General features: G+C 46.3%; 1 protein-coding gene across 3 annotated transcripts in view; it reads left to right on the top strand.

The window, feature by feature from the left end:
- The window catches only part of PMEPA1 (prostate transmembrane protein, androgen induced 1), an 84,095-nt gene that overhangs the window by 2,464 nt on the left and 56,022 nt on the right, over window positions 1–25,609 (top strand). The window contains exon 1 of one of the 3 annotated variants that reach the window (XM_028735291.2): window positions 7,252–7,837. The exons of 1 other annotated variant lie outside the window; for it this stretch is intronic. In XM_028735291.2, coding sequence (XP_028591124.1) covers window positions 7,735–7,837 — 103 coding nt within the window. In that variant the 5' untranslated portion in view covers window positions 7,252–7,734. Of the gene's footprint in view, window positions 1–7,251; window positions 7,838–25,609 lie in introns of those variants that run through there. One more of the 3 variants, XM_028735290.2, reaches the window with a different exon arrangement.

Below are 25,609 nucleotides of genomic sequence, written 5' to 3'. Positions count from 1 at the left end.
CCTGTGATCAGTTTGGTTGCCTTTTTTCTGAACTCTGTACACGGATTGGTTTTTTTTTCTAGAAACATGGATGGAATTTGCCTAATGAACCCCATCAAGTGGAAGCCCCATGCAAGGGCTTCTGCTTATGCAAAAGGGCTCCCCCCCCCTCTCCTCCCCCTGTGCTAACCACAGTTGGCTTGCCGGGGGGGGGGGTGTGTGTGTCAGGAAAACCCCTAAAACTGAGCAGGTGGAGGGGGGGCATCATTCATTCTGGAAAGCCGATATGCTTACAGAGAGTATTTGTAATAGTGTGTCACTTAAGTCCACCCATAAACGACAATTTTAAAAAATAATGAATTTCAAATTCAAACATTTCCCATTTTAAAAAATTTTCAAACCTAGATTCCAAATTGGCATACTTGTGATGACAAATTTGTTGTTGTTGTTGTTTAGTCGTTTAGTCGTGTCCGACTCTTCGTGACCCCATGGACCAGAGTACGCCAGGCACTCTTGTTTTCCACTGCCTCCCGCAGTTTGGTCAAACTCATGCTGGTAACCTCGAAAACACTATCCAACCATCTCGTCCTCTGTCGTCCCCTTCTCCTTGTGCCCTCCATCTTTCCCAATATCAGGGTCTTTGACAAATTTATGTCCCATTAATTCTCAGTGTCCATAAGCTGGGAATGAATTGGCATAGCGTTGGTGGATGTTTTTATTATTAGTATTTTTTATTAAAGATGCGTTGGTGGATGTGAGTGCCAACATTTTGCCTTAACTGCAAACAGTTGCTTTCAATTCCGTTGGTGTTCAGCTTTGCCGCAGAGGGATGGTGGAGGAACATCACCTGAGAGCCCGTTAAGAGTCACCTAGTAAGTTTCCCTCTTCGCTCTCTAGCCCTAAGATAATTCACAACCTTTCAGCTGCTAAGCTTCTTAAATCACATTTGTTCTCTGTGATACAAGACTTTTCGTCTCATCCCCACCGGATTATCAAGTATTGTTGAAGCTGGGCATAGACTGTCAGGTGGCAAAAGTGTGAAGATTAAACAATCTTCTGGGAGTCTGTTCATGTTCAAAAAAGCCTTTTCATCAGCGAGAGCCAGTTTCCAAACAAACTTGGGAGACTGTTAGAAACTTGTTTAATACTATTTTTAAATCCCATTTTCCACGGAAGGCAATGAAAGTTCACACTTAACATTAAGAAAGACCATGCTTGGTGCTTCATAATTTCCGTAGGCTTGCAAGTAATTTTGTTTTTCCCCCCATGCCATTTCATTATGAGCCCTTAAAAAAAAAATCACCTTGTACTTTTGCACATTTGGCATTGTTGGTTCTCTAGGGGGAGAAGGAGCAAGATAAAGACCCTTTAACTATTTGCAAGCAGCAAATCATAGCTATGAAGAATTATGGAGGAGCCATTCCCTTCTTTTTACAAGAGAACCCAAAGCTGTCTTTATCTCTGAGTAACAGGATTTGCCAAGTATTTTAGCAGCTTGTTCGCACTGCTATGGCTGAGCTTGCATCAGCAATTTTTATTATTAGTATACATGCCTTTCTTCAGACAGGTTTATTTCTCAGCTAAGGGTGGACAGAAATAATTTTGGACTAAATCTTAGCGCAAAGATAAGCATCATTTCTGGAGTTATTTTATCCCTAGTGCACTTGTCTGCTAAGAGCAAGGTAACTGTGGTCTGCTGCTGCTGCTGCTGTTGTTTTTTAAACTCACAAGAAGAGACTGGATCTCTCTACAGTCTTTCTCTCCCCATGTCTCCAGCCAGCATTCTGGCTGTCACCAGGCTATCACACAGTTCTACCACACCCCCACACCCCAGAAAAAGCATTTTGGGACCCCATGCCAGTACTGGTCCCAGTAGTTTTCTGCCCCTAGCTTCAGCCGCATTCCTCTCTAGTAGTGGAGGCCTGAACTTTATCCCCCAGGTATTGATATTGGGGTGGGGGTTGAGATCCAACCCTCTAACAACATAACAAACCTATCCTATTAAAGGTTTAAGCCAGGGGTAGGACAGCCTCCTCCTCCTCCTCCTCCTGGACTCTAACTCCCATCAGCCCCTGCCAGCATGACCACTGATCAGGAATGATGGGAGTTGTAGTCCAACAACATCCAGAGACCGCCTTGTCATGTGACTTCCCTGACCAACCTGCACATTACACAGAATGAGCTGGTAGCCTGAGGCAGTATAATTCTGGACTGCACCACCTAAAAAAACTGTAGGTGGGAGTTTGCATTTTTTTAAAAAATGCACACTTATTTACACTACCATGTTATATATGTTTGCACTGAAGTAAGCCTTATTGATATCAATGGGGCTCATTTTCAGGTGAGTATGGGACTGCACCCTTAAAAAAAACATCCTCACATATAGTAAATATCAGGAAAAATGTTATGAATACTAAATTAAAAATACTATGAATATTTATATATATATATTTGTACCTTACCCATCTGACTGGATTGCCCCAGCCACTCTGGGTGGCTTCCAAAAGGTGGTGGTGGTTGTTACTTATCCCACTTATCCAACCATTATCTACTATATATTTTGCAAGTTTGTTTGTCTATTCCCTATGCATTTAGGCAACTCTTAAGATAATTGTAACCAAATTTTGCATAATGGTTCCTGAGATCAAGAGCAGGTTTCTGTCTTACGTTTGGATACAAATGGACCCCATTTTGAATGAAGATGACAGGCTGAACCTTTCAAAAGAGTACTGACTTGGGGGGTGTTGGGGTTTTTTTTAGTTTTCCAAGCAATGTTGGACATGTGACTGCTAGTTATAAATAAAACGATATAATCAAACCATTATAAACTTTCAGACCACTCAAAACAATTCCGAACACACGCAGGGAGATTCAAAAATACGACATCTCATCTGTTCACCCCAGAATTCTACCACTCCAGTCTAACCCCTCATTCTACTTCAGGCATAGATTGGCTCTCACATATTACCCAAAGTGCTGTAGGGTGACCCAATGCTGTTGACAACAGCTGGACTTTAGCACATCACTTGTACCTTTTGTGCTAGATAGGAGTTTCTGGTGTGCTACAAAGTGTGCTAGCCGGCCACTGTGAATTAAATTAACATTCCTTCTGATATTTGCCAGCCAGCCATATGTACATAGTTGGCCCATTGCTAACTGTCTTAGAAAACGGATCTCTCAGTGAGTAGCAAGCTCTTGGAACTCTGAACATTCGACTTGCATGTTGGTTGTGAGTTATTGTATGACAACAACAACAACAAAAATGCACAAATTTATGGCATCCAAATATGAAAATGCGATTCCTAGGCTACAGAGAAATGCATACTTTATAATCTGAAGAGCTCAAAATTCTTTTTGAAAGATGTGCCATTTTGGGAGACCACTAGGGGCACATTGGAAGATGGCCGACAATGACATCTCTCCGACCCACATGAGGTAATTAAGAGGCTGTGATGGGAGTAAGCAGCCTCCCGACACCCCCCAAGTGAGTGGGGGGGACTGCCCTTGCCTGCTGTGCCCTATACTACCCCCAAATTTGAGGGGGTGGGGGCACTAGGCAGAAAGCCCTTGTGTGGACTTCGGATCTCCTGGACACTGTCTCTGATTTGCGCCTCTAGCTGCAGCAACTTCAAAAGAAACAATTAGGAGGAAGCTAATGCACATATTTCAAGGAAGAATGGGGAGTAAAGACTGCTAATTGAAGAGATCTCTGAGAAAGAAGACGGGTCGGATAAACAGGAATATATCATGAGAAGACACACCAAGGCTCGGTATGTCGGCAGCGGGACTGGATGGGGGGGGAACTTTCCTTTCGTTTCTCTATGTGATTAACCAAGAATCCCCCCCCCCCACACAAGTCAGAAATGCCGCTTAAATGACCTAAGCTGATGATTTAAGACTGTGTGGAGATAATTTTCTAACCAAAAGCATGTTTTAAGGAAATCGTGGAAAGTATAAGAGCTTTGGGATGACGCAGTAAAAAACAGCGTCGCCATTTTGGCAAGTTCTGTCGAAAGACTTATGTCTGGGAGGAGGAATAGATCTGTTTTCATATTGTGGGCGAGCCTCCTCAGAGGGACTAAAGAAGGCGGCAGATTTGTGAAGATTAATGATGGAAAAACTGCTTTTATTTATGGAAGTGATGATATATGGAAACCATCTCGATATGGTGATTGGACGAACGGAAAAATTCACACAGGATTATAACTGGTGTTTACTTGCTTAAGGAAATTATCAGAAGAGATCACAAAGAAAAAAGAAAAATATATGAATAAGATGAGATGTGGGAACAGCAAGATAGGACTGGATAGAATTATGAACATTATTTGGACAGATTTGTGGATATTAACGCAGCAGCAAGAAGATGATTGGAATCCCCTTCGGATCTTGAAATATGGGTCTCCCAACAAAAAATTTAAAATTCGACTTTGTAATTCGGAATTTATGTGATGTGATTTGATTTGATTGGTCGGTTAATAAAAATTATTTTTTTAAAAAAATGAAAGATGTGCCATTTTAAGAGGTCCTCTTGCCCTCATTAATTACCGTATTTTTCGCTCTATAGGACGCACTTTTCCCCCTCCCAAAATGAAGGGGAAATGTGTGTGCGTCCTATGGAGCAAATACAGGCTCCTTGGCTTCAGCGATAGCAACACGAAGCCTCCGAAGCGCAGAGGGAGAGCTCCCCCCGTGCTCTGGAGGCTTCGCGTTCCTTTCGCTGAAGCCGCCTGAAGCCCCCGGAGCGCAGGGAACTCCCGCTGCGCTCCGGGGGCTTCAGGCAGCTATCCGCAAGCCTTCAGAGTGCAGCAGTAGTTCCTGCTGCGCTCCGAAGGCTTGCGGATAGTCACCTGAAGCCTGGAGAGCGAGAGGGGTCAATGCACACCAATTCCTCTTGCTCTCCAGGCTTTGCTGGAGAGGCGCTGCACGGTTTTCCCTCTCAGCGCAGCGCCCCTTCAACAAAGTGGGAGGAGAAATGGAAGGGGCTCCGTTTCTCCTCCCGCTTCGCTGAAGGGCGCTGAGCAGAGAGGGGGAGAATTTTTTTCCCCCTGTTCTCCCCCTCCTATGGTCCAGTGCGTCCTATAGAGCGAAAAATACGGTATGCTCTGATGTCTTGTAAGGGGCATCATGCAAGTTGTTACAGCAAAGAGTCATGCGGCAGCATAAAACGAATGCACATCCCGTGACATGAGCTTTCATTCAGCTTTTCTCTCACTCAGTCTTGATGCAAAACATAGGAAGTTGCCTTACACCAAGTCAGATTAATGATCCCTCTGTCTTCACTGACGGGCAGTAGCTCTACAGAGTTCCAGGCAGAGGTCTCTCTCAGCCCTACCAGTGATGGAATACCAGGGATTGAACCTGAGACCTTCTGCATGCAAAGCCAGTACTTTGAATTGGGCCCAGAAACTAACTGGCAGGCAGTGCAGTCTGGCCAGGATTAGTGAAATGTGCTCTTCTAGACTGTCTTGCCCGAGTGAGCAACCTGGCTGCTGAATTCTGCACCAGCTGAAGTTTCCTAACCATCTTCAGAGGCAGCGTTGCATTAATTTAACACACATGGCTTCCCCCAAAGAACCCTGGGAATTGTAGTTTCCCCATCACAAGCACTACAGTCCCCAGCACCTTTAGCAAACTGAAGTTCCCAGGATCCTTTGAAGGAAGGCTTTTGCTTTAAAGGTGTGTTGAATATGTACTTTAAATGTATGGTGTGGGGCTTTTTTGTGGGGGAAGAAAGATACAGAACCTGCAGACAGTTAAAGGGTGCCTTTCCAAGGAGCAAAAGCAACAGCTAGAGTTGAGTGGGATCAAGGCTTTTATAAGGACAAGTGCAACTGGATCCGCAGGGGGACAGGTCGCTAGTGCAATATTTATCTACCCCCCCCCCCCCCCGTTTCTTCTGCACCCGTCCTTTTTTATTACTGAAAGGGCCATGATGCCTGTTGACTCGTCACAAATGAACCTCTTTCGGGACTGCTTTTCCCCTCCCCTCCCTTGCAAACGAAACCCAGCCGACGGAGGTTGCCCATCCGAAGAGCCTCACTTGCTACTGCTGCAATGGCCCTAGCCCCATACCCATTTCCCAGAAGGTAAGGACACTTTCAGAACTGGAATAAACCATGTAAATTAGTCACATTGGCATCTACCTACCACGCTGAGCTAGGGATGTGGGTGGCGCTGTGGGTTAAACCACAGAGCCTAGGACTTGCCGATCAGAAGGTCGGCGGTTCGAATCCCCGTGACGGGGTGAGCTCCCGTTGCTCGGTCCCAGCTCCTGCCAACCTAGCAGTTCGAAAGCACATCAAAGTGCAAGTAGATAAATAGGTACCACTCTGGCGGGAAGGTAAACGGCGTTTCCGTGTGCTGCTCTGGTTCGCCAGAAGCGGCTTAGTCATGCTGGTCACATGACCCGGAAGCTGTACGCCGGCTCCCTCGGCCAGTAAAGCGAGATGAGCGCCGCAACCCCAGAAACGGTAATGACTGGACCTAATGGTCAGGGGTTCCTAAGCTCAAGGGAACTGACTTCTGAGAAGACAAGGATAGGATGTATGCCATGTCGCTCTAAGTCACGCACAGGCTCGCTCACTCCAGCTCAGTCCCGGTGGAAACCAGCTTCATTAACATAAACTGAGAAGAGGTGCAAAAAAGTCAACCAAAAATCACTTTGCAGAGGATCCCCAATTTCCGGGCATGTTCAGCTCTTGCAAACCGCTCACATCCCTTAGTATCTATTAACTGTCCCTCCTTGATGCCGGGGGTGAGCGCTTGGAACACCAGGAGCGGCATAAGAAAGCCTCATCCGCCGCTCACAATTAAGGACCTTATAGCTGCTCTACCGGCGAGGAGCCCATCTCCCTCTGTCGGTTCCTCGGAGAAGCACCTTCCAAAGGGGGAAAGCTCGGGGCGCGTTTGCCTTTAAGAGGCGGGGCGCCGAGCCTGGGAGGAGGGCGGGGCTGAAAGGCAAACGCCGCCCGCGATTGGGTAGCAGGCCCTGTCGCTCCCGCGCCTCCTCCCTCCCTCTGCCAACCTCCCCCGCCCGCCCTCGCCTCTTCCCTTACGGCTCCCTCCGCCCCCTCCCCTCGCTCTGCGCCGCTCGCGCCCCGCCCGCTGGAAAGGGCAGCACCAGTCTAGCGCTGACGTCACCCCGTCTGTCTGCTCTCCCCCCTCCTCTTTCCCCTATGAAACTGGATCTCCTTGGACTTGAATGAGGAGCAAAGGGCGGGGGCGGGGGGGTTGGAGGAGGAGGAGGAGCAGCAGGAGGAGGAGTGCGGGGGGGGGGGAGAAGAGGAGGAGGAGGAGGGAGTTACTAAGATCTTGCCTGGGCAGGCGAGAGAAAGAGGGAGGCACACACCGAGAGAAACAAAGTAGCAAGTCCCTTTCCCACCCGGCTCTGTCCGCGAACTTCTGGGGCTGGGGGGCAATGGAGGGGAGGGGGCCAGCCGCAGAGCTGAGAGCTGAGATCTCCTCTCTCTAGTGCTCCCCATTTTTTCCCCTAAACTTGAATCCCTCCCCCCCCCCGCACCCTGTGAAATTTATTTTTGGAGGGTGCGTGTCCCCCACCCCACCCCCATTCCTTCCTTCCTCTCCAAAGGGTTTTTTTTAATCAATTATATTTGCCCCCCTCCCATTCCCCCCCCCCACTACTCTTCTTCTTCTTCCGCCGCCGAACCCCTCGAAGGAAGATCCCGTCTTTATGTTGTGCTGCCCGGAGAGACCCCTGAAGTCTTCCCGTCCTTTGTTTCTCCGCTTCTTTTTTAAATGTATAACTTGATGGGTCTCAACAGCACAACCGGAGCCAGCCAGCCCAATGTATCCTGTACATGCAACTGCAAACGGTCTTTGTTTCAGAGTATGGAGATCAGTAAGTACTTCTTTCCCATTCTGTTTCTCTGTATTTGCATGTGTGCAAAACTCTCCCTCTGTCGCCTTGTTTGGGGCCGGAGAGAGAAGCGGCGTCTCGGGCTCTCTCCTCGCTCGCCTTTGCTGGGTTCCCAAACGCGGCGCCTTCTCTGCGCTTTGGGCGATTATTTCATTTCGCGCTGCAAAAAAAAATCGAAGGGTTGGGTTGTTGTTGTGTTTTTTGAAAACAAGATATTTTAAGACTTGCGGGTATGTTCTGTTTCCCCACTTAGTGTGTGTTTGTGTGTGTTCGGGTGCCCCAAAGTTTTATTTTCCTTTATTCAATTGCAAAAAAAGGAAAAGAAATCCCCCCCGTAACGTGCCTCCCTGCACAATTTTCCAGCTTCCCAAAAATGCGATTTGGAGACCCTCTCCCGGGGACCTCAAAAGAGTTGCTTTCTCGAGTCCCGGAGTTCGCTGGCTTTTGGCTTCTTTTCTCCCGGATCTGAACTTCAACTCGACATCTTTTCCTCCCGTCTTAACGTTGCCCTTCTCCTTCGGCCGGCGGCGGGGCGGGACGGTGCGAGGCTCCCGGGGAGGGGAAGGGGACGCCGGCTGGATGGGGTGAGGGGGGTGGGCGGCGAGAGACCCGAAAGGAGACCCGGGGTGGGGAGTCGTTGCAATATTGATCCGCGCGTTCCGCGTGCGTAAAGCCCACCTCCGGAGTGGTGCGGGCGGCGGAGCAGCCTCTTCTCCGGCTTTGGCGGCGGCGCGGCCGGGTCTCCCCTTCGGAGAGAGGCGAAGGGGGCCGGGGAGGAGCGAAGCGGCCGCGCGATCCCAGCCAGTGAGCTCCATCGCCCCTAGGAGCTTTTGTCTGCTTCCTAAGCCAGACGGTGAAACAGCCTGTTCAGGCTATTTAAAGCACATGCTCGGCTGGAGAATCCAGCAAGCAACCCCGGGAGCCCTTTCCTCCCAGAACAACGCACCGACGCGCTCCGCTTTCTTATGACCGCCGTGGCTGCCCTGCGGTTTATTGCCCTGCTGCAATCCGCTGCAGATCGGGACCCCTTTTCTCTCTCCCCCACACGCTCCTCACATCCCCGTTTCTCTTCTCCAAACCCCCTAAGCTTTGAGCCCGTTTCCTTCCTCCGGTTGCATTTGTGCATTTGGCACCCGCCTTTTGCAACGATTCGGAAGGCTCTTTCGGGAGACCCTTTGAAAAGGAAGGAAGGAAAAACAAGATTAGACCGTATCATAATGGAGGGCCGGTCAAAGCGGCTGAGCATTGTAGCTAAATAGAGCTGCCGCGTCGAGTAGCAGTCTACCTCTGGCAACCAGGTGCTTGTGTTCTGCATGCGAGTTTGCGGGTAACTACGTGGTTTGGAAACAGAATACTGGGGAAGGGGGGTGTTGTTTAAGATGGACCTTTTTGGTCTGATCCAGCAGGACGCAGAACTCTCATATACCGGTTCCGGCTCCAAAATGTTTAATCTGCTGCTGTGATGCCTTTTGAACCACAGTAGAGGACGGTGGTGAATTAGCAACGTTAGTGGAACGGTGCAGCGGCACACCCCGCCATGAAATTACAGGATAATAGTTCAGCAATTAAGTTGTCTCATCACCTAGTCCTCTGTGTGTGTGTGTGTGTGTGTGCGTCTGTGTGGTAAGAATGCAAATGTTATGTCCAGCGAACTAGAATTTGTGCCTATAAATAGTAATCGCTAGGTCTGAGAAGTAGATTACAGCTCTGTCTAGCCTTTAGAAAGGGTAAGTCAGACAAAGTTGCCTCCCCCCCCCCACTCCCTGAGTGTCTCTGTCTATAAAGTGCCTATAAAGCTGGCGAACGAAATGTGTTGTCTAAGAGCTTGTGATACCAAATGAAATAGCATGATTTCTGCCCCTGTATTTATGGACTAGGTACCTTAAAGTATCTCAGAGAGAGATGGCAGTTTTCAAAAGAATCTTTTTATTATGTGCCTGGGTGGGAGAAACGAACTAAATCACTAAGCAGTAAAATAACAGTCTGGAATTGTCCTTACCACTCTGCAATGTTACACTCAAGAGCTAACCTCTCTAATGTTAGGAGACGCCCAGGTCCGGAATATTTTTGACAGTTCCACTTTTTGATGATTACCACCTCCCCCTCTGTTGTTGTTGTTTTTTTGGCAAGTTTTAAAAAAATAAAATAAATCGCAGAACTTGTTCAGAAGATCCAAACATCACATAATCCTGATATCCTCATTACTGGTGAATGTGCCTGTGCCCTTGGTGGTAAGCTAGCTAGACTCCCAGACAGCGCAGGTCGTTTTCCTAATAATGATTGTGGGAGGGGTCTTTCTCCTCTTATTGGAGGTGTCTGCTGAAACTGTTTCCGTAAATTAAAAAGATCAATGTCCATAGAAAATTTGATTATCTCTCTTAATACCGCAGCAATTAAGATGGATTCTCCACCGCCCACCTCCCAAATCTCATTCCTGATCTTTAAACTGGGGGTTTGGACTATTCACCCAGCTCATAAAAAAATATGTGTGGGACTTAAGTCTACTGTGTAGCAGGATGGCAGATTCCCATGTCCCTCAATGCATGGTCTCTTCTTCTTCTTTCTGTCTCAAATTCATCACTTTTATTTTCAGTCCCTTACTCTCTCAGCTAATCAGCCATAATGATGTTTTGGCTGACATGGAGGCAGTCTTGTTAATTTAGTTGTCTGCTGCTCCAAATAGAGTTCATTTCTCACCTCTGAAGTAGTGATACTCAGGGCAATTTGACCTGCAAGGGTTAGCATCAGTACTAACTGCATTCAAAATACAATATATATATACATTCTTTAGTTCTTTAGAGGCCACAGTGAAACGAGGAAGGGAATATCCCACCAAACTTATTTTGATATGCAGTTTCTTTAAAAACGTTTGTGTAAGAATTAAATCACCTGTGACATTTTCTCCTTTTTGTTGTTTGTTACTAACCCTAGTCTGGCTCAAGAGGAAAAGTCTTATTTTAAAAACTTATCATGTTCTATCTAGATATTCAGACTGTTCAGAAACCCGACAGTTCTATGTGTTATGGATTTATTTATTTTTAGGGCTAAAATCTGCTTTAATTTTAAACTCTATGGGACTTTGGGAGTTATTGGCAAAATATAAGTGGGCCGCAATTTGTACATACTGTATTCCATGCTTGCTTGGGAGTAAGCCCCATCAAAATCATTTGGACCTACTTCCAAGTATCTTGCATCAATCTTAAAATCTTGTAAAGCATGTTACAGTGGTCAGGCTATGGTCTTCCTAACAAAGCGAATTTCAATTTTTATAACAAAACATACAGCTGTATGGAAGGTAATGGGACCACTACCTATTAATGCCAATATATTAGAATACCTGGCTTTTTCTGCTATTTCTGGGCTCCTAACAGCAGCAGCATATACTACTTGAGAGTTTAACTGATTAGGTCTGAAAATTCTTCAGCTATATTTTGCTATTTTGAGAAACCTGGCATGCTTCTCTGCACTTGGAACTCAAACAGGACTTAAACATTGATTCCATATAAAACCAAACATTCATATATTTTAGTACAAAGATGATTTGCTTGGTTATCCTAACATTATTATTACTGAATCTAATCTATCTTGATTTGTGGAAACTCCATACTGCAGATAATATGGGTAGTTTTTTTGTGATTCTCTCATTTGACACAAAAAATGAATGGACTTCCAAACCCATCTTCCCCACCCTACATCTGAGAAAGTAAAACTTTTTATTTTACTTGATAGGCACTGGAAAAAGTATAGAAATAGGTATAACAAAAAAAAGGGGGGATAAGTATCTGCTCTCAACATTCTGCTGGAAGAGAAAGTCTCGTATGACACACAGGAAAAGTTTCCTGTTTGGAACAATTTGTTCTCTTTCAAATGATTCCTTGGCACTTTGAAAATAGAGGTCAGTTTACAATGTTATTCAATATATGAATTTTCAATATTCCTTTTGCTTTTTGTAGTGGTGAATTAGTCTGTGGGTAAAAAGCTATGAATAATGAGGTAGGGATCCGTTAAGGAGTGTCTGCTTTACTCAACAGTACTATGCACTTATTTGAGAGTAAGCCCTGTGAATAACCAGCTGGACCTCTGGGGAATAAAAGTTAATAGAGTTGAGCTGCACATTGGCTCTCTTAAGAAGAGTGCAACCACTTACTCAGAAGTGAGCCTCATTGACTTCAATGGGACTTACTCCCAGGTAAGTATGAACAAGAAGCACTGCCTGCTTCTACCACAGCTTGCTAAATCACAATGACGATATCATCTGATATTGTGGAACCCAAGCTATTAAAAACTTTTAACTCTTCTTTAACTAGTGATTAATGTGATGTGTCTCTTTAGGGACTGAAATACCTACCCCAGGAGAGGATTTTTGTACCTGTCGTCTTCCACCTGTTCGATGTTTGAATGCATGTAGTCACTGGTACCATTTTTTTTACCTCAGATCAATTAATCTAAAATACTCCTACACCCAGGTTTATTATCCCACCTCAAAGGAGAATTAAAACCCCTTCCCCACTCTTAGGCATGCATCGGAAAGAGCAGTGAAAAGGCTATTTGATTCCTTGTAAATTTAAGAGCCCAAGTGTGTTAAGAGGTAACTGAGCCACGCTGAATAATCCTGGGCATGAATTAGCTGCAAGCACATTTCGATGAGATGCTGACCTGTAATTCTGCAAACGGATGGAAGGTGGAGGATTCCACAATGGGGAATGAAATATTCTTTTTAAAATGCCCATCTTTACTGTATATGCATGTTAATCCACACTTAGGTTAATTTTGAAGATTTGGGGGGATCTTTGCCTACAAGATCTGATTTGAAATAGAGGAGGAACTTGGTTCCTGCACTTCAGCCCTGGATTAGGATTACAGAGTGTCTGTTTTCTGCCTTCCTCTCTCTTCTCCCCCCCCCCCCGCTCCCCCTCTTCCAAGTTCAAAGTCTTGACTACTCTGACCCACCGTAGCAACCATTCACCGTGACACTCTCTGAGACAGCCAGACATCCCCGGTGTGGTCCTAATCAGTCAGATGGAGTGAAATGAGGTCAAGGGAGATCGCACTGTTGGCTGCGTTTTGTAAATAACAAATCATTCGGATCGGCAGAGTAACGTCGCACTCTTCATTCATCTCCTGCGATCATTTCTATAAAACAGTTAATTCTGCTCGGTGTTGTCAATGGGTTTGTTTTCCCAGGGTTAAAGAAGCGTGTGTGTTGTTGAAAGGTAGTTTGTGAGGCCTGGGTAAAGTAGAGCTGCAAATCCGTCACAATTTAGCCTTCCTGCATTCTGCCTCGGTTTCTCTGGGTGGTATTGGAGACTTCTGACCTTTTTAAGTTCATCGGGTTTTGGTAACAGGTGGTCCTGTCTGTCTGGGTACCCCAATGTGAAGTTGCCTGAGGATACTGGGGGATGGGGAGGCATCCTAGACTCTTTATGAGCTGCTGTAATGTTTGCAGGCACAAATTCAGAAGAATTAAATGACAGTGCTCATGGTATAAAGCAGGGATGAAGGAACCTGTGGCTCTGCAGGTACTGGACTCCATCTCCCATCAGCCCCTGCCAGCTTGGCCAATTGCCAGGGGTGATGGGAGTTGTAGTTGAGCAACACCCAAACGGCCACAGCTTCCCCACCCCTGGCATAAATGAACTAACCGTATCCCAAACTCTTGTCTTCATTCATACTTTTCCCATTTCATTGTAGCTGCTTGCCTTAGTAACTTAGGGATATTACACTAGAAGCATACAGCCAAATGTCTGGATGACTGGTCCAAAACAGAAGTGAAATTCAGTTTCACCCTTGGCCTTCCCCATCCCAAAAGTACTGGCGCTCCCTTGTGTTTTGGCCTCATCAGGGTTGCCAGGACACCATGCCACAGTGAAAGGAGAAGCTCAAATGGTACAATTTGCTTCTCAGGTCTAGACAGGAGACTTGCTATGTTCCCCATAGTCCTCGGCCCCTTTTTGCCTGCTCACATCCTTCATATCAGTAATATAAAGGTAAAGGGACCCCTGACCATTAGGTCCAGTCGTGAGCGACTCTGGGGTTGCGGCGCTCATCTCGCTTTATTGGCTGAGGGAGCCGGTGTACAGCTTCCAGGTCATGTGGCCAGCATGACTAAGCCGCTTCTGGCGAACCAGAGCAGCGCACGGAAACGCTGTTTACCTTCCCGCCAGAGTGGTACCTATTTATCTACTTGCACTTTGACGTGCTTTCGAACTGCTAGGTTGGCAGGAGCAGGGACCGAGCAATGGGAGCTCACCCCGTCGCGGGGATTCGAACTGCCGACCTGATCGGCAAGTCCTAGGCTCTGTGGTTTAACCCACAGCGCCACCCGCGTCCCATCAGTAATATACACAGCTCCAATTCTATTTTCATCTGAGCTCTTCCTTTTTTAAGTTCCATGTTGCCACCACTCCTTGCTTTCTCTGGTTCCTGCTTTTCAAAGCATTCTTTGCATTGTCCAATTTCCTTTAGTTGCTCTGTCTCTTACCCAGCCTCCCTAACACTCCTCTTCCTCACAGTATAAGGCCCCTCCTGACCGTAAGCATTCTGACATCCCTTCAGAGCTCCCTCTCTGCCCCCCCTTAAAAGTCCCATTTCTCCTCTATTCTTTTCTGCAGCCTTCCTTTTTCACTAACCCTCCTTTCTCGTCTCTGACCTCTATCTCCCTTGGCTTCTCTGTGTCCTGGGACCTCTCCCTGGTCTTCTACCCCACGAGGTTTTAACCTAAAATGACAATGTTCCCTTCTCTCACAGAAGCTGGAGTACAACTGGTTCAGTTTCAAGAGCAAGTGAACACGCCACGCAGCTTCACCAGCTCAGCCTTTTGGTGCTGGAAGCTTCACCACCACAAACACAATAGAATATCAATTGGTTCTCTTAATAGAGTAGGGAGAATACAGTCTCTAACATTGTTGTCTTGTTTACTCTTTCCAAAATCTCAGGAAGCAAACCATATATATATATATAGCAGATAGCAACTCTGTTCTGACAACCATTCTGCATTTAGTGAATGCAGGTGGGTCAATCCAAATAGGACTCAAGCTTGATTTAATTAAAGAGGAGGATCCAGGCTCAGTTCCCTGACATGTGGACATGGGTGATGATGCATGTTTAGAAGCACATGTTGATTGTGTTCACACACTAGGGAGTTATTTTAAATGGAGCCTGAATAAGCAGTTCATGTAATTCATTGGCCTCATTTAGACATAACTCTGTGGCTTAGCAATACATGAATAAACCACCTTCTCCTGATATGGCCGTGAGGGAGATCAGAAACTTCCGTTTTAACTAACTGCAGTTTAGTGTTACGACTGAACCTTGGCAAACTGTGGTTAGTCTTGGCTTTGGTTTACTCAAACAACCAAACTTCAAACCGTGGTTTATGAAGCTGGCTTGTTTCAATAAACTGGGTGTGGTTAATCTGTACCTTTCCAAAAGCTATTGGACCTCAGCGCTCATCATCCCTGACCATTGGTCACGCCTAACTATAGTTTAGGCCATACTGGATCACAGCCTCAGATGCAATGCTAAAGTTCGGTCAATTGAAAGTGGAAGCGAAAGCTTCCTATCTCTGTCTCTGTAGCCACACAGACGGAAAGAAGCGGGGGGTGCCCTATGTTCATTCAGTAAGTCTAAACCATAGTTTAGCATTATGTCATAACAAGGCCAGTAACATTACTGGGTTACATGAACTGCTTCGGCATTTAGCGTTGTGTCCAAATTAGGCTATTGTGTTTCAGAGCAAAGCCTTACAGCTTCTCAAGGTCTTTTCTGAGCCCTGACTACATACATAGAGTTGTGCTTAGGGTATTCTGTGTTGCTTGTAATATCCTGAGATAGCTGTTCTGGAGCAGATGCACATCAGCAGTTTTTCTGTGGTCAAATATTAATTTCTTCCTCGAGACCTCAAGCAATGTCTTTATACCTTTGCACTCTCTCTCTTCAACTGTGCTTGCTGTTTTGATTAGCAGGAAGCAGGAAGCTGAAGGGTTGCTAACCTGAGGGACCTGTTTAGGTCAATAGGCCCAGGGTGCTTTTTAGAGAGAGCACCGTACATTAAATTCCCCTTGATACACATGTGCCTATAGTGGTAGATCTTCAGTGGGTTCCTGAACATATATGTAGCATATATTGAAGAGACTCTTGAATTGCTAGCTAGTTGATAGCAGTTCAGGCTCCACTGAAATCTGTGGGGATCTGCTATGGGGTCAGAAACAAATCCCATACCAGATATTAGCAGTGTGGAAGTAAAAAAACAAGTCAATATTGCTGAAAACAACTGTATCAAAGCACAGCCTGTGCCACAAATACTCATTCAGGCAAAAAGAAGAAGGAATCCTTATTACAGATTTTCAACTTCTAAGATGAGATTGATCTGCAGCAGACCGATAGTACAACTTTCAGTCTTCGATTTGTCTCCTAACTTACTTAAAGCGTTCCAAATTTAAATCCTGCTCATTGGACTTGGACTAAGTCATTTCTGGAAATGAGACACTGGGCCTGAGACACTGGGATTGATTCTGATGGGCTTTTGTGGGACAGCTCAGAACAACCAAAGGGGAATACAGACAGCCATTTATCAGGGTGGGGAATACCCAGATTTGCATATACATGGGGGGAACTGGTGCTGCCATGCTCTGTACGCATCAGAGATTAGGAATGGCACATAGCAGGGACGTGTCGAAATGCTTTCCACTGCAGTCGACAGCACATCTGACCAGCATCACGCATGGTCACGAGTACAGCCTGGTAGGTTATCAGTTGTCGGGCAAATGGTAAGCTACACTTCTTATCCAAGTTGTGGTTTTAGATAGGGATAGGGTTGTCTCAAAAGATTAACCCAACAGTGAAATAGTTGTGCTTTGGAATAACCCACTGATTTAGAGCTGGAAATGAAGCCGAGTTAGTTTATCAGACTGAGGCTGAGCTTAGTAACCGACCGCCACCATCAAAGTTCTTGGTTTTCTTTCTATCTCTTTGTTCAGTGTTCTGTCCCTATTTTGTTCTGGTTGTGCTTCTCTGACGCACATGTACCTCTGGCCTTCAGAATGGAACATAGCCTGACTTGGTATATATCTATCCATTTAGCCTATTATTGTCTATCTTGACCAGCAACAGCTCCAGCTCCTTCCTTTCGTGCTACGTGATCCTCTTATCTGGTGTACCTGTTACCGGGTTCCTTCCCGTTCCAAGAATCTTTTGAGTTCCTTCTGCCCTGCTTGACCATTGCGCAATTTTTGACCTACATCAGGAGCACAACTCCCTTTTGGCTCACCTGCATGAGAATTCAGGGTCAGTTCCCACTTCTGGCATAAAAAGGAATCCCATTCCCTTGCAGTATTGCCGGGACACCTTGTGCTTTGTATCTATGGCTTCTCAAGGGCAGTAGTTTGTATGTTGCTGTTACTGATGTTACATTGCGCAGCACTCACATATTTCGGCATGCAACCTCATCGCTTGATGATTGCAACAAGTAGGGGCGGCTTACATGTGTAGACATCTGTCAGTGACGAAACATGACAAGCTGAGCATCCGTACATCACCTCGGGCCAAATGCCTTTCCACTAGAGGCATCTCGCATAGTTAACTGCAGTGTATAGCGCTGAGTAATCAAAAGGCGTCAGGAAGCATGCACTTCTGTCAACCAATCAACTTTTATCACACAGTTAAGAGACCTTCTAGGTACATGCACGTGTGAGTCAAGCCTAAGGCTACTGTGGTTGAAAGTGGTTTGGATAGCTCTTTGATTAGTACTTTGGTTCTAAACACCTTTATATGCATTTCCCATGACACACTGTAAAGTTAAGGTGTTAGTATGAGTGTGCCTGTAGATTTGCAGAATGTATGATTGATAAAGAATGGTAATGGAGGTTTTCTAAATACCCCAGTCTTCCTTCTAGGTTGATACCCTTTTGAACATTGTGATGTTTACATAAGAACAGGACCTGGGCACAAGATCATTCTCCCCTCCTAGGGTTTCCAGTGACTGGTACAGGCAGCGACTGTTTTAGGAGTGTCCGATGTGTGTACGACTGCTCACACGCTCCATACGTCAAACTCAGAAGTGACCCAGAAAATCCCAAAAATGGGTGGAGCAGGGTGGGGTGTAATGGGGTGTTTGCAGGCTTTTTCAGTGGTGTTTCAAATATAAAAAGGTAAAGGTACCCCTGCCCGTACGGGCCAGTCTTGCCAGACTCTGGGGTTGTGCGCCCATCTCACTCAAGAGGCCGGGGGCCAGCGCTGTCCGGAGACACTTCCGGGTCACGTGGCCAGCGTGACATCGCTGCTCTGGCGAGCCAGAGCTGCACACGGAAACGCCGTTTACCTTCCCACTAGAAAGCGGTCCCTATTTATCTACTTGCACCCGAGGGTGCTTTCGAATTGCTAGGTTGGCAGGCGCTGGGACCGAGCAACGGGAGCGCACCCCGCCGCGGGGATTCGAACCGCCGACCTTTCGATTGGCAAGCCCTAGGCGCTGAGGCTTTTACCCACAGCGCCACCCGCGTCCCTGTTTCAAATATACACAAATATATATTTGTATAGTGGCATTATGGTATCCATAGTTTAATTTATTGGTAGCATTCTATGGAGGGGGCGGGGAGAGGGGGAGTGTATTCAGCCCTGTCCCCTTGTCACTATCACCCTCTATGAATGTCTGGACTGGGGTGGGGGGGGGGTGAAAGTCTGAAGCAGGGAACGTCTTGTACTCCTGGTGGCTCCCTGCACGTTTTGGATCTCTGGAAGATCCGTTTTCAAAATCACACGGGAGCCTCCACGTAAATGAGGCTCCCTGTTTCAGAAACTTCTTCAACTTGCGGAGGTTCACGGAAACACAAGTTTAGCAAAGTCATCCCCGCTTTCCTCTATATGACTCATGTGGAGAGTGGATGCCTGAAGAGGGCTACTGTCTGCTATGAACATTAAGTGTAATGGTTGCTTGTCATTGTAATTTAGTTTCTTGGACAATGTTATTGGTTGGAATAAGCCTTCTGGGTGTGAATACTGTTAACATTTAGAAGCTAAGACAGAAGTTTACAGGGCAAGTTTACAGGTTACAGGTTAAAATTTAGAAGCTAAGACAGCAGCTTACAGGGCAAGTTTTTTCCCCTTTTCTTTTTAAGGATTGGTTTCCCCCCAGTAATTGCACTTATTTGTGAAATATTCCTTAATAGCACAAGGGCAGAAGTTTTAGGATCCTGTTCCATGGAGTCATCTTGACATTATGCTTTGTGAGCTAAATTGCCTCTGGCCAGGTTGCAGAATTGGTTAACAAGGATTTCTTTTCAGTGGAAAAAGAACCATCGGACTATGTGTGTGCTCATATGAGTCGTGTGTATATTGGGTTTTTCTGTTCTGTTTAAAAACAACACTGTCATTTTAAATGGCTTACAGCACAATCTAAACCCAGGATCCACCAGGAAGACAGAGTTTGAATTTGGAAGTTCTTGGGTTATCATGGCTGAGCCAGGACTAGGTGGGTATAAGTCCCTCAGCTGGGGCTCAGCTGGTAGAACTTTGCTGGCATAAGTTCCCCAAAAGGGGGCATGGCAGGGGTTAGGGAAGGAGAGACCTGTGTCTATTGCAAACCCAGTTCAACTTGGCCTCAAAACTTGAACCTACAATCACTTGCCATTTTAGCCAGCCGTAGCCTCTCCCAGAGGTTCCTGAACAGAGTTTGGAACAGGGCAAGTTACACCAGTGTAAACCATGTTGACCTAAGTTACTTTGGCATCTTAATACTCAGGATCCCTGTGTTAGTTGCTTACATGGCCCTAAGTCACTTGCTTTCCACAGAGATAACCACAGCTGTGGGGCAAGAGAAAACTAGTTCACAGGTGTGAGACAAGGAAGGAGCACACTTAAGACATGTTTCCAGAAACAACAGCACTTGAATGTTCTATATGGTCTAGGAAGAAATATGTACCTGGCCAATATAAGAAGTGTGAAGCATTCCCAGAACCACAGCTAACAGTCACATTGGTGCGATCTTCTCTGGTCCAACTTATTAAAAATTTCCTCTGTGTCATTTTATTTGTGATGGCCAATTCACAGAGGAAAGTGGTCACTTCATGCTGCAGCCAGCAGGTGATGTGCAAGGTGCAACAGGAGTGTTACCTTGCTGAAAGGTATCCAGATCTCCTGCAACAACCAAGGGAGCATTTACTGCATGCTGAAAAGTCCCCATCAAGTTGTTCTAAGACTTTGGAACAAGACCCTGTGCAAGGCCTCATATGTATTTAGCATATGGGCAATTGAAAGCCCGCTATTAGGGGGCTTTCGATTGCAATACACACTCTTCTCCCTATTGTTCTCTGGACATGGAAGTTTTGTATTGTCCTCACGAGGAATAAGCATTTGTTTGCCTATCCCTTTCTAGAGCCATCCAGGCAAATGGCTGTACCATCACATCTTGTGGCAGTGACTCCTGCAAGTTAATCTCACATTGCACAAAAGCATTTTGTCTCTCTTGCCTTCGGTCATCCATTCCACTGCATGGCCCTTATGCTCTGGTATTGTGAAGAAAGAAAGAAAACCATAAACCCTCTTCCCACTTTCGCTAGAATCTACACCATGCCTGATTTTATAAACCTATATAATGCAACTCTGCGTGGGTGGCGCTGTGGTCTAAACCACAGAGCCTAGGGCTTGCCGATCAGAAGGTCGCCGGTTCGAATCCCTGCAACAGAGTGAGCTCCCGTTGCTCGGTCCCAGCTCCTGCCCACCTAGCAGTTCAAATCACGCCAGTGCAAGTAGATTAATAGGTACCGCTCTGGCGGGAAGGTAAACGGCGTTTCTGTGCACTGCTCTGGTTCGCCAGAAGCGGCTTAGTCATGCCTGCTACATGACCCGGAAAAACTGTCTGCAGACAAACACCGGCTCCCTTGGCCTATAGAGCAAGATGAGTGCACAACCCCAGAGTCGTCCGCGACTGGACCTAACGGTCAGGGATACCTTTACCTTTATAACGCGTCTCTAACCAAACACTCAAAATGCTTTAGCCTTTCTTTGCATAGGGAAGATGCTCCCGCCCCCTTAATCATCTTGATTGCCCTCCTCTGCACCCCAGCTGTTTGAGATGGGGCAACCAGAACTGCGTGCCCCTGAATCACTCCAGCCACCCTAGTCAACAGATTGGCTCTGCTATCTCCTGCCCCAACACACACATGATTTCTAGTAATAAATCTGCAGCTCATGAATCAACTCTGATTAGCATTGTGCAAAGAGCATGAGTAATTTCTTTGTTCTCTCCCCCCCCTCCCTTTTCTTTTATAAAACTTTGTGATTGCTGTCTGCAGAAGGCCAAAGGTATGGCCTTATGGAAAGCATGATTCATTTATTGGTTTGTCTGTCGACTAGTTATCTTTCAGTAATTCCAGAAAGCTGCTACTAGCCAAGAATGAATCATACATGGCTAAGTGCACTAACAAACGGGGTCATGATCATTTGCAGAAACTTTTGAAATCTATTTATGGTGCCGGGGAAAGAGGTGGGCGTATCAATGATGATGGAAGAGGTGCCAATTACCCTTACGAATAAACCAGTTAGGTAATGCCAACCGTTACATAAATCTCTTTTTATGCATGTTGGTAGTGATCTCTGGAAGGATAACTTTCAAATGTGATTGTATCTGCTTGATGTATCTTTCCAAAGTGCTTTTGATTAATTTCCTTTGTTGGAGAATAGCTAAATTTCTAGCTTCATTGTGCCCACAGGGCCTGAGTCTGCTAACTGAGACCTTCCGTTTATATTCCATACGAAAGACACACGTTGACTGTTGGGAACCGGTGCTAGAAACTCTGATATATAAGCTAGTCACCAAATGCCAACTTAAACCTAGCTTACGGTCGCCACAACAGAATGTCCAGGAGCCATTTTCCCCAGCGAATTTTATTTTTCTTCGTTTCATTTATATGCCAATTTATATCCAGAATAGAACAAATTCGAGCTTCGAGGAAAATATTTCAGATCCTTCTCTAAATGATACTTTGCTTTCCCCATATTTATTTACCTACTTAATTTATATAGCTGCCCCATAGCAGAAGTATGTTAGGAAGCCAGTGTGGTGTAGTGGTTAGAGTGTTGGACTAGGACCTGGGAGAGCAGGGTTCAAATGAAGGTCACTGGGTGATCTTGGGCCAGTCACAGCTTCTAACCTACCTCACAAAGTTATTTATAGGGATTACCTGAGGGGTGTGTGTGTGAGAGAACCATGTACCCCTTGGGGAAAAGGTGTGATATAAATACAATAAACAGGCCCTTCTACTTACCTGCTCAACGAAGCTGGAGGGGCTAGCAAGATGGAGACAAGTCTCCCAATTGGCATCCAGAGATCTCCATGTGGTCACAGTTGGACCCTTGTCAGTCACACCACTCGCCTGGCTAATTTGGAACCGTATCGGGGCAAAAAGAACTGTGAAAGTGTAATGTTCATACAACAATATGCATCTCTATCTTGAAGACCAAGGACTCATTTATGGAGGGCCCAGAGTGCACAAAAACTCTCCATGTGTTCCATGTTTCTCCATAATCAATAGGCCTGTTCCCATGGCTGGTATCCAACTAAGTTTTACTCAGAGTAGACACACTGAAATTAATGGACCTAAGTTAGTCATGTTTATTTATTTTAATGGGTTTGTTCTGTGCAGGAGTAGTACTTGGTACAACCATAAGGGTTCCAAGCTAGTATTTCTCCGATGGAAATGGGAACGCCCTATTCAATTATTATTATTATTATTATTATTATTATTATTATTATTATTATTCCCTGCCCATCTGACTGGGTTGCCCCAGCCACTCTGGGTGGCTTCCAACATAATTAAACATTAAAAAACGGTCCCTATACAGGACTGCCTTCAGGTGTCTTCTGAGGGTTGTATATTGTATAGTTACTTATCTCTTTGGCTTGGGACTTGCATATATACCAGTGGAGCACTGCGTAATTTTAATGTCCTATGTAGGATCCTGCACACAGCAGCACTTTTCATGCACCCAACACCTTGCAGTCTTGGAATACACATTGTTTGGAGTTGCTGCCAGAGTTGGATTTTTTATTTGGTTTCTCTCCAAAGGAATATGTATGCCCTGCTGGGTTTTAATGGGCTTTTAGGCTAGCCTACAATTCCAAAGAAGGCAGCCCTGCCTTAGAAATGTTATCATGCTAAGCAAACCCAAACAAGATTTTGCCTTGTCATGCCTGGTCCTACTTCCACAATGGCCTATGTGGCAACAGCTCTGTCTAGACGCTGTAATTACTTTCTGTTTCTCTTTGTTTTTCTCTTGCTTACTGGAAACAGCTAGCTCATGTACCCTTTGTAGATCACACCTGCGTCACCGGACTGATGTGACAAGGAAAACTCACCCTTTGCTACTGTTGCTGTGCCAAAACTATATACTGTAGTGCCCTCCCAGATGCTGTAAGCCCATAATTAAAACTAGTTGTGGTTCCAGCTTGTGCAAGCTCTACTGCCATTATTGGCCGGCTATCAGTATCAACCATGAGTAATTTTGGACTCACAGCTGTCCATGGAGGCACAGGTCAATTCTGTGTCCAGGGCAGCTGTCTACCAGCTTCATCTGGTACGCCAGCTGAGACCCTACCTTGCCCACACACTGTCTCTCAAGAGTGGTCCATGCACTGGTTATCTCCTGCTTGGACTATTGCAAAGTGCTCTATGTGGGGCTACCCTTGAAGGTGGCTTGGAAACCACAACTAATCCAGAATGCAGCAGGTGGACGGGTGACAGGGAGCGGCCGCCAGGACCATATAACACCGGTCCTGAAAGACCTACATTGGCTTCCAGTACATTTCTAAGCACAATTCAAAGAGTTGGTGTGGACCTTTAAAGCCCTAAACGGCCTTGGCCCTGTATACCCGAAGGAGCATCTCCACCCCCATCGTTCAGCCCAGATGCTGAGGTCCAGCTCCAAAGCCCTTCTGGCAGTTCCCTCATTACGAGACGTGAAGCTACAGGGAACCAGGCAGAGGGCCTTCTCGGTAGTGGCACCCACCCTGTGAAACGCCCTCCCATCAGATGTCAAGGAAACAGACAACGATCTGATTTTTAGAAGACATCTGAAGGTAGCCCTGTATAGGGAAGATTTTAATGTTTGATGTTTTATTGTATTTCTAGTATTCTGTAGGGCTAGGTAGAGCGACCCCTCCCCTCCGTCCAAATATCCTTCAGGATGGTGGAGCAGGGCTTTGCTGACCACTATGCCACACAGTGGACTTATTTGCTATTAGTTGGGGAATGCAACGTACGGCGCAGGGAGTGGAACTAACTAATACTCCAGAGCGCTTGTTCCTCTTCCATTCCTGCCACACCTGTTCCACATTCCACGCTCCGTTGCAGAGACTAGATGCCTGTGAATGTCCACTAACAGTTAGTCATGGGCCTTTGGGTTTTCTTCCAAACATTCCTTTGGTCTGGGCTGACAGAGGCGAGGCCCTAAGCTGTGGGTGGGTTTCGCTTGAATTTGCAGGGAAACCCTCAATGCAGTTGGTTGTGATGTCTTCAGTAGAGGCAGTTCTGCTGTGTTATTTCTCCCTGCTCAGAATATGATGTGGTCTTGGTTAGACTGAGCCTCCTGGAAATCAGTGGAATGAAGAGACACCCTTTTGAAATACCCACCAGCACCTTCTATGGTGCCCCAAAGTGGTCCCAGTAAATATCTCCCCCCCCCAAAAGACACAATACATGAGACCCCGTTGGCTCTTCCCTTGGGTATCGGGGTGGGGGGAGAGCTGCCGCTTCCCCTGGAAGAACCATCATCCCCACCTTTCTTTCTTTTTTAAAAATTGTATGTTTCTGGCATTTGAAAAAATTGAGGTAGGATACAAAACGCGCAGGCCCTTTTCTTCTATGTTTTGTGAGAGACTTGCTTTGTCCCAGTTGTTTGTGCAGAGTATTGAACACCCATCCTTCTGTTCTGAGGTACAAGGAGCTTCTCTCTCCCCCCCCCTTCCTCCCTCTGTGTGTGCAACCATAGCAGTGGCCGAGGTAGGTCCCTTCCCATCGATGGAGGGGCCCTGCTTGCAACCATTTTACGGCCCTTCCTCTCCCCACCCTGCTCTTCTTAGATGTGAAAGCCATTTTGTGTGGGGACAAGATGCCCTGGATTTGGGTGAGAAGATGCTGGAGGGTAGAGGGACGTGGGTGGCGCTGTGGGTTAAACCACAGAGCCTAGGACTTGCCGATCAGAAGGTCGGCGGTTTGAATCCCCACGACGGGGTGAGCGCCCGTTGCTCAGTCCCTTCTGCCAACCTAGCAGTTCAAAAGCACGTCAAAGTGCAAGTAGATAAATAGGTACCGCTCCGGTGGGAAGGTAAACGTCACTTCCGTGCGCTGCTCTGGTTTGCCAGAAGCGACTTAGTCATGCTGGCCACATGACCCAGAAGCTGTACGCCAGCTCCCTTGGCCAGTAAAGCGAGATGAGTGCTGCAACGCCAGAGTCGGTCACGACTTGACCTAATGGTCAGGGGTCCCTTTACCTTTATGCTGGAGGGTATGCAAAGATAAAACTCACATACATCGCTCCACCCACATTGCCTCTGGTCCCATCCGCCACCAGCATGTGGGCCCAGAAGGGAGTGTGGCCCTCAGACTGAAAAAGTCCCGTATGGCAGGCAGATGGCACATTGGCAGGAACAGATCTCCCCTCTCTTTGGTACTTGCGACTCCTTCCTTTCAAGCCGACTTCTACGTTCTGTAAAATTAAACATGCACCTTGAACCCTGGCTGATGCTGAATGCTTACGGTA

Source organism: Podarcis muralis, chromosome 5 (assembly GCF_964188315.1).
Source record: "Podarcis muralis chromosome 5, rPodMur119.hap1.1, whole genome shotgun sequence".
Taxonomy (NCBI): Eukaryota; Metazoa; Chordata; class Lepidosauria; order Squamata; family Lacertidae; genus Podarcis; species Podarcis muralis.
This window is presented reverse-complemented; position numbering and strand designations above follow the sequence as displayed.